Source organism: Garra rufa, chromosome 15 (genome assembly GCF_049309525.1).
Source record: "Garra rufa chromosome 15, GarRuf1.0, whole genome shotgun sequence".
In the NCBI taxonomy this organism is placed as follows: domain Eukaryota; kingdom Metazoa; phylum Chordata; class Actinopteri; order Cypriniformes; family Cyprinidae; genus Garra; species Garra rufa.
Window position 1 is genome coordinate 30,580,583 of NC_133375.1, and position 10,267 is coordinate 30,590,849.

At 35.5% G+C, this 10,267-nt stretch overlaps 1 protein-coding gene across 1 annotated transcript; it reads left to right on the top strand.

Annotated features, from left to right (window-relative positions):
* Nucleotides 1-625: 625 nt before the first annotated feature.
* rab3c (RAB3C, member RAS oncogene family) lies at nt 626-9,407 on the top strand. Its single transcript, XM_073818971.1, has 5 exons — nt 626-762; nt 2,673-2,894; nt 3,766-3,884; nt 5,485-5,609; nt 8,703-9,407. The coding sequence occupies exons 1-5, from the start codon at nt 745-747 to the stop codon at nt 8,891-8,893; spliced, it is 675 nt and encodes a 224-aa protein (XP_073675072.1). The 5' UTR covers nt 626-744; the 3' UTR covers nt 8,894-9,407.
* Nucleotides 9,408-10,267: the final 860 nt, after the last annotated feature.

The following is a 10,267-nucleotide window of genomic DNA, read 5'->3' on the forward strand; positions in this document are numbered from 1 at the left end:
ACAGGCTTGGTGAGCAAAAGAGACTTCTTTAAAAAAAACAAAAATTGATTGGTATTGTAAACTTTTTTTTGGAGATTTTTAAATTAATCAGCAAGTAATGTCGAAATAACGAAAATGCTCAAGGGATGATAAAATTCGCAAACTCATATTTTCATGCTGTGTATTCATGTTTCTTTAATGAGTGCATTTGTCGTATTAGTTATGCAGCATTACATTTCATTACAGTAACAGAAATCCTAAATAAAGTATTATTAAAATATAAACTAATATTTTTGATTTTCACAATGTGTTCTTCAGAAGTTATCTGTAAGTACTGTTTTCATTTACCTTTCCCCCACTTTTATTTTTATTCGCATTTGTTCATTCTTGTCTAGTGTATGTAATATTTATCGTATTATTTATTATATATTATACACATAATCTGTTTATTATATTATGAAATGCACAAATGTAGAATGTTTTGATATCAGATCCAGTTTTCTGTGTGTTTTCTTTGATCTGTGAGAGAAAGCAACACTGCCGCCCCCTGCTGTCGACACACCGCACTCACACTCTGGGCGGATGTGGGATGAATGGGTGGAGAGTGCGAGTGTCTGCTGACGTCCATTGCGAGCATCACTGCATCCAACATTTATCCCAACAGCCGACTCCACCTCTCCAAAACGGAAAAAAACTATAATTTATTAGGACTAAATCAGAATCAAGCTCCGTTTATTGTATTGGTTTTATTTATTGTCTTAAACAATGGAGTTATACGGAAAGGTAAGTGACAAACGGCGTTATATATAATGTTCGCTCGTAATGGAGCCACGCAAAAAGAAAAATAAATGGCTAATTTAGTCATACTGTAAAAACCAGGTGTATGTTAAAGAGATTTGACAGCATGCACAATACTGACCGGTCATAAAAGGTTTTGCTAATAAATTTCTGAAACGCAACATCAGTGACGACAAAGCACTTTTTTAGCCGTAAAAGCTAATTTATTCATAGGAGCTGCTAATTCAAACCTTATGTTTATTTATGTGTAGAAATATTGTGTATATAAGCCTACTGGTTGTGATCTCATTTATAGCTCAACTGTCTCAAAATCTATGGTGCACCTCAAATATAGTTTCAATCTATTATAAGCATTAGGTGTTTAAAGACTATCAGGACTAAAAGAGACAGACCCCTTTATAAACGCTCAGCCCGGAACAACACACAGGCTGCGTCTCAAAACCTAGTTAGCTACCTACATAGACAGCATTTTGGTGTATCATAGGCACCTATTAAACAATTCAGTCGCAGTTTTCTCAGATAAAGTGAGCATAAAGCTTATGTTGTATTTCTGGTCAAAATTTGTTTATATGCTCAGCAAGACTCAGTTGAAAGTTGTAAACAATATTGTAACACACTACTAGTCAAAAGTTTTGGAACAGTATATATTTTTTGCTCACCAAGTCTGTATTTATTTGATTCAAAGTACAGAAAAAACAGTCAAACTCTGAAATATTTTTACTATTTAAAATAACTGTTTTCTATTTGAATATATTATAAAATGTAATTTATTCCTGTGATATCAAAGCTGATTTTTAGCATTATTGATCACATGATCCTTCAGAAATCATTCTAATATTCTGATTTGCTGCTCAACAAACATTTATTATCATTATGTCGAGAACAGTAGAATAGTAGAATTTTTTCAGGTTTCTTTAAAAAAATAGAAAGGTCAGAATAACAGCATTTATCTGAAATATACATCTTGTGTTACATTATAAATGTCTTTATCATCACTTTTGACCAATTTAAAGCATCCTTGCTAAATAAAAAGTATTAATTTCTATATTTTCCAAACATATACTGACTCCAAACTATTGAATGGTAGAGTGTATAATGTTACAAAAGCTTTTAATTTCAGATAAATGCTGATCTTTGGATCTTTCCATTCATCAAAGAATCCTGAAAATGTACTCAACTGTTTTAAATATTGATAATAATAAAAAATTAGGACTGGAGTAATCATGATAAAAATTGAGCTTTGATCACAGAAATAAATTGAAATTGCATTTTTTAATTTGTATTCAAATAAAAAGCAGTTATTTTAAAAAGTAAAAATATTTCTGCTTTTGCTGTATTTTTTTGGATCAAATAAATGCAGGCTTGGTAAGCAGAATAGACTTCTTTTAAAAACATTACAAGTCTTACTGTTAAAAAACTTTTGACTGGTAGTGTAATTTAATATATTAAGAAAATGGATGCATATTTCTTTTAATTTTTTACTTTTACTTTTTATTTTCTTTAATATTACAATACTTTGTTTTATGTGAATCAATTAGTTTTTTATTAAAAAAAATATATGCATTAATTTATAGTTAACAACACTTGTGCAAAATACATTAATGTTCAAACTAATAATTACATTTTGGTTACAAATGTGAAAGGTGAGACTAAATGGGTTAAATTAAAAAATGCTATAGAATGCTCACTAGGTTTCAACATGCTGTCATGGACAGCTCCTGGTGCTGATTTTCAGTGACAGTTAAAAAACATATGGTATTTAATGAAATCCAGAAGACCTCAGTCTCTCTTTATTGTATCATTTAACTATATATGACATATAATTAGTTTACACAATATTGTTAGGCTGTAAACCTTTGATCTATTCATTACGCTGTCTCTTTGTGTTCTCACAGATGGCTGCGACGCAAGACAACAAACAAAAGGAGAACTCTGATCAAAACTTTGATTACATGTTTAAGTTGTTGATCATTGGGAACAGCAGTGTTGGAAAAACATCTTTCCTCTTCCGCTACGCTGATGATACTTTCACATCTGCCTTTGTCAGTACAGTGGGCATCGACTTTAAGGTCAAAACTGTCTATAAGAACGACAAAAGGATCAAGCTTCAGATCTGGGTAATGGCAATGACTGCAAAACCCACACAGACTTTAAATCGTCTTTAACTCAGCATCAATGTTTCATGGTTGGTAAAGCATTGAAGGGTTGGATAATCACACATGGTGCAATGTAAACATCACATGGGCTGATGATTAACACTGGCTTATGGAAAGGGAACATAAGCCATTGTCACCTTATCTAGGCCTTTAAGTCAGCATCAGCACAACTGATTTGTTCTTCAGATCGTGGCATGCTTTTCTATTTTAGGCTTTCAGTGAAAGCGCTGCTACTTTTAGAGGTGACAAACCGCCGTCTCCATCGTTTCTCAGACTCGAGCGCTCATTCATTTCACACATTTGTTGTATTGACTGGGTCTGGCCCAGAATAAATTAAATGAATAGTTCACCCTAAATTAAAAATTGGCTGAAAATGTACTCACCCTCAAGCCATCCAACATATAAATGAGTTTGTTTTTTTCATCGGAACAGATCTGGATAGATTTAACATCACATCACTTGCACATCAATGGACCCTCTGCAGTGAATGGGTGCCAAATGACATTTTTCACAGAGGAAAGCAATATTATGAATGGAGGACTTGTATTTTAGCTGGAAGCAATTTATTCCAAACGTACAGCTTTTTGCTTCACAAGACATTAATGGACTGAATTCATGTGGATTACCTGTTGATTTTAGTGATGTTTTTATCAGCTGTTTGGACTCTCATTCTGACGGCACCCATTCACTGCAGATTCACTGATGCACTTTTAATATTATCCATAATCTGTTCTGATGAAGAAACAAACTCAACTACATCTTGGATGGCCTGGGGTTGATTACATTTTCAGTCAATTCTAATTTTTTGGTGATTTTTCTTTTTCTTTTTTAGGACACAGCCGGACAGGAAAGGTACAGGACTATAACCACAGCCTACTACAGAGGGGCCATGGGCTTTATCTTAATGTATGACATTACTAATGAAGAGTCTTTTGCTGCGGTACAGGACTGGTAAGTGAATTTAAAGCTTCTGCTTTCAACAGGAGTATTTATAAGCTTTCAGGATCACCACTGTGTGGGTTTGCAAAGGTGATCCTGCAGTTTCTGCCTGCCTGACAGTGTGAGATATTCATGCCTGTCGATCCTAGAGTCAAAAATCTAGAAATGAGGTCATGAATCATCTCAGGAACATTTTATAAAGTAGAGCATAGTTCAAAAAGTAAAAATATTACTTGACCATGGGTTTGTGTTAAAACCTAATTTTAGTGTCTAAGCCAAAACATGAGAATAAACAGCTTTTAAATCTAATTTCACTTAAGTTTTACTAGTAGAAAAACTTTTCTTTCTTAATCTAGCAGATACAGACTTAAAGGGATAGTTAATGCAAAAATGTCATATGAGTATGGAATGACATGAGGGTGTTTTCATTTTTGAGTGAACTATCCCTTTAAGAAATTATTTTATTAAAGTAACTTTATAAAATACCCTTTTTTAGTTTAGAATGATTCAGTTATTAAGTTATTTTGAGAAAACAAATACAGTTGAAGTCAAAAGTTTACATACACCTTGCAGAATCTGAAAAATGTTAATTATTTTAGCAAAATAAGAGGGATCATACAAAATGCATTTTACCTGAATAAGATATTTCACATAAAAGACGTTTACATATAGTACCCAAGAGAAAATAATAGCTGAATTTACAAAAATAGTTGCATATGAGTCCCTCAGTTGTCCTCAGTGTGAAAAGTTGGATCCCAAAATCATATAGTCATTGTTGGAGAGGGTTTGAATACACAAAAATGCTGAAAAACCAAATAATCCCCAAACAAAGGACTCATGAACAACTATCACTAAACATTCAGGTAACATAACAGTAGTATGTAATCAAGCTTCTTTTTCAGGTCAGTACTAAAAAAATAACATGCATTTTGTATGATCCCTCTTATTTTGTTAAAATAATTAATATTTAGCATAATCTGCAAGGTGTATGTAAACTTCAACTTCAACTGTATTGTTTAAAAGTGTAATCTGATTAATTTTAGTTTTATTGCAAATGAAATGCAAATGTCTGTCATAATTTACTCACCCTCATGTCGTTCCATCCAATTTTCAGAAAGGAAATTGTGCACTGTTATTTCAATTCCTCCAAAGCCATACAATAGCTTTGTTCGACAAACATTTAACTGTTCCTCTTAGTTACAAAGGAGCATGATTTATCTTGTTAGTTTGGTAAGATGAAGAATACTTTTTGTACAAGAAAAATAATTTGTCACGATGACCTGCGAAACACAATACTGAGTGTTTTTGAAGGAAATTGTATCACTTGTGTACAATTGCCCCAAAATACACTAGTAATAAAGTGCCATTACATCTCTAGATTAGAGAACACAAAGAACATGCTGCTGTAGAAATGAGAAACAGGAACAGATAGAGACACAATCTGAAGAAGTGTGTTCGACGTTCGCATTGATTTCGTGTGGCATGATGACATATTCATACAATAAATCTGTCAAAAGTTTTGAATCTGGCACATCTTGTGCTAGAGGATGTATCAGTGGCATTTGTACTGACGACAAGCATGTCTGCTCACCTTTGTCTCGTCTTGTGTCAGGGCGACCCAGATTAAGACATACTCTTGGGACAATGCCCAGGTGATCCTCGCAGCAAACAAATGCGACATGGAGGAGGAGAGGATAGTGTCTGTGGATAGCGGGAGACTGCTTGCAGAACAGCTGGGTGAGTAAAAAAGGTTTGTTTATATATATATATATATATACAGTCGTGGCCAAAAGTTTTGAGAATTACATAAATATTGGAAATTGGAAATTGGAAAAGTTGCTGCTTAAGTTTTTATAATAGCAATTTGCATATACTCCAGAATGTTATGAAGAGTGATCAGATGAATTGCATAGTCCTTCTTTGCCATGAAAATTAACTTAATCCCAAAAAATTCCACTTAATTCCACTGCATTTCATTGCTGTCATTAAAGGACCTGCTGAGATCATTTCAGTAAATGTCTTGTTAACTCAGATGAGAATGTTGACGAGCACAAGGCTGGAGATCATTATGTCAGGCTGATTGGGTTAGAATGGCAGACTTGACATGTTAAAAGGAGGGTGATGCTTGAAATCATTGTTCTTCCATTGTTAACCATGGTGACCTGCAAAGAAACGCGTGCAGCCATCATTGCGTTGCATAAAAATGGCTTCACAGGCAAGGATATTGTGGCTACTAAGATTGCACCTAAATCAACAATTTATAGACCTTTTTCCTGAGTAAACGATGAGCGCCGCCATTACGAATTCTAACGTCAGATTGAATGCTTTTTTGTTCCGGTTTCCATAGGAACCCATTCAAATAGCGTCCAACTGTTTTTAATGTAGCTAACGTCGGCTGCTTCGTGTCATCTACACACTCATTAAAGTGAGGCACTGACAAATGACGGTCATTGCGACATTGCCAAGTGATGGCGCTATGGAGCCATGTGCTTTTTAAAAACATTTGAATAGGTTTAACATCAGTTTATTAGCTCGGAATATACCCTAATGTGACTAGAAACAATGCAGACCGGAAATGCAAAGCATTCTTTCAGTTAAGAGTCGGACTTACTTCCGTGTTCAGGAAAAAGGTCTATAGGATCATCAAGAACATCAAGAGGTTCAATTCTTGTTATAAAGGCTTCAGGGCATCCAGAAAGTCCAGCAAGTGCCAGGATGGTCTCCTAAAGAGGATTCAGCTGCGGGATCGGAGTGCCACCAGTGCAGAGCTTGCTCAGGAATGGCAGCAGGCAGGTGTGAGTGCATCTGCACACACAGTGAGGCCAAGACTTTTGGAAGATGGCCTGGTGTCAAGAAGGGCAGCAAAGAAGCCACTTCTCTCCTAAAAAAACATCAGGGACAGATTGATCTTCTGCAAAAAGTATGGCGAATGGACTGCTGAGGACTGGGACAAAGTCATATTCTCCGACGAAGCCTCTTTCCGATTGTTTGGGGCATCTGGAAAAAGGCTTGTCCGGAGAAGAAAAGGTGAGCGCTACCATCAGTCCTGTGTCATGCCAACAGTAAAGCATCCTGAGACCATTCATGTGTGGGGTTGCTTCTCATCCAAGGGAGTGGGCTCACTCACAATTTTGCCCAAAAACACAGCCATGAATAAAGAATGGTACCAAAACACCCTCCAACAGCAACTTCTTCCAACAATCCAACAACAGTTTGGTGAAGAACAATGCATTTTCCAGCACAATGGAGCACCGTTCAATAAGGCAAAAGTGATAACTAAGTGGCTCGGGGACCAAAACGTTGAAATTTTGGGTCCATGGCCCGGAAACTCCCCAGATCTTAATCCCAGTGAGAACTTGTGGTCAAATCCTCAAGAGGCGGGTGGACAAACAAAAACCCACTAATTCTGACAAACTCCAAGAAGTGATTATGAAAGAATGGGTTGCTATCAGTCAGGATTTGGCCCAGAAGTTGATTGAGAGCATGCCCAGTCGAATTGCAGAGGTCCTGAAAAAGAAGGGCCAACACTGCAAATACTGACTCTTTGCATAAATGTCATGTAATTGTCGATAAAAGCCTTCGAAACGTATGAAGTGCTTGTAATTATATTTCAGTACATCACAGAAACAACTGAAACAAAGATCTAAAAGCAGTTTAGCAGCAAACTTTGTGAAAACTAATATTTGTGTCATTCTCAAAACTTTTGGCCACGACTATATATATGAGTTTTCTCAGAATTGCGTAATATAAACTCACAATTGCGAGAAACAGTCAGAATTGTGAGTTTTCTCAGAATTGCATGATATAAACTCATAACTGCGAGAAACAAAGTCAGAATTGTGAGTGTTCTCAGAATTGCGAGTTCTCTCAGAATTGCGTGCTATAAACTCATAATTGCAAGAAATAAAGTCAAAATTGCAATAACAACTTTCAGTTCTTGTGAGAAATAAAGTAAAAATTGCTTGTTTTCTCAGAAATACGTGATATAAACACAGTATTGTGAGAAATAAAGTCAGAATTGCTTGTTTTCTCAGAATTGCTCGTTTTCTCAGAAATGCGTGATATAAACACAATTGTGAGTTATAAAGTAAAAATTGCTTGTTTTCTCAGAAATGCGTGATATAAATGCACAACTGTGAGAAATAAAGTCAGAATTGCAAGTTTTCTCTGAATTGCATGATATAAACTCACAATTGCGAGAAATACAGATCAGAATTGCGAGATAAAAAAACTTGCAATTCTGTTTTTCTTGGAATCTATCTATATTAGGGGTGTAATGGATTAAATTACTCGCGGTTCAGTTCATGTCACAGTTTTAGCGTCACCGTTTCGGTATGATGCGGTATGTGCTATGTTTAGTGAAAAAGGACTATACTGTCAAATAAACATAAAGAAAATAAGAACAAATAATCTAATTCTGTCATATAAAAGTAAAAAACTCACAATTTTTCCTCAGAATTGCGTGATATAAACTCATGATTGCGATAACTCACAATTCTGACTTTCTTTCTCAGGTTTGCATGATATAAAGTCCAATTTTGAGGGGGAGAAAAGATATGTTCTCAGAATTGTCAGTTTATATCTCAAAATTCTTAATATCTCTTAATATCTCACAAATGCATGTTCTAAAGTTATAAACTGCAAGATTTAGAAACATACATTAGCAGAACTATACTATACTATAACTATACTATTCTATATACATCTACATAGATAGATAGATAAAGATATATACAGTATACGGGATACACAAATTTGGATGTTTGCCTTTATCTAATATGATGCCAATACTGATTCCTTTGCTTACCATAAATCTCTCTATTTCAAAAGGATTTGAGTTTTTTGAGACAAGCGCAAAGGACAACATCAACGTCAAGCAGACTTTTGAGCGCTTGGTGGACATCATTTGCGACAAGATGTCAGACACTCTTGAGGCCGACCCTGCCGTTACCACAGGAACACCCACCGCCAAACTGACGGACAACCCGACGCCCCCGCAGCAGTCCGACTGTAGCTGCTAGTGTCCACCGTCCAGGCCGTTCGCTTCTGTGGCTCGAGCGCTGTTGCCAAGCTTCTGTATTCTGACACAGAAAATAAGTTACTGAACCTCAAATCTTTGACCTGGCTTCAACTCCTAGTTTTTTGGTGTTAATGACATAGCAAACTAGCAAGATTGTGCCAAACACAAGTGTCAAACCTTGTCCTTCCTTTATGCCATTATACCAGTATACAGGTCTTTTTTCAGGGGTTGTTAGTGTACCTGTATCCCCTACACCGCAATATCTCTCGTATTAGTCATTCTAGCGAAATCAGAGATGAGTTGAACTTTAGATGCTCCGCAATCATTCCCATGTCTCTCAGGGGAATTATAAACTTCTGCAAATTTATAAAGTCTACATACTTGTCTAATTTATGTGTAACGTATTGAGAGGATGTTGTACTCGCATTTTGCCAATGAGTCGGTTGGATATGTTTGTGTGCGAATGTGTGTACGGAAAAGGACTGCGAAAGCTAAAAAGTGTGAAATAAAATAAATGTGGCCTTGAAATGGTTCTCTTGTGTAGATCCAGTCTTTCACACGGTCCCATATAGACAGCTGCTACTGAATCTGTATATTTTTTTCTAAATAAAATAAAATTAAACAGTGAAATAAAACTGAATCAGTCTGACATCAGTCTGAAACAGGGTTATTATAGTAAACTAAAACCATAAAAAAATGTTACTTAAAATAAAATTAATGCTTATTAAAGGATAATAATCCCGATTAAAGGAGAAGTTCACTTCCAGAACAAAAATTCACAGATAATTTACTCACCCCCTTGTCACCCAAGATGTTCATGTCTTTCTTTCTTCAGTCATAAAGAAATTATGTGTTATGTGGAAAACATTTTTGAATTTCTCTCCATATAGTGGACTTCTGTGGTGCTTGCGGGTTTGAACTTCTAAAATGCAGTATAAATGCACCTTCAAAGGGTCTAATAAACGATCCCAGCCTAGGAAGAAGGGTCTTATCTAGTGAAACAATCTGATATTTTTTTAAAGGAAATTTACAATTTATGTAAGGAATAATTGACGACAGGCCATTGAATTTTTATAAAATGATGCACACCAGAGGTGGTGGTGCGGCCACGACGCGAAGCTGTTGTCACGATACTGGAATTTCTAACTTCGATACGATACCTTGAAAAATATCGATATTCGATACTATTTTCGATACCACAGAGAAAAAAACTGCCACAATATTAAGGAGGTAAATTTCTTTTTTAATTTAAAGATAAATATAGTCTAGAACATGACAATAAAGTATATGCATATGTACACTACTACAGCCCTGTTCAGCTTCTTAACTTCATTTGAGTTTGAGCTTCATGCTTTATTTGCTGTTCAAATATAAC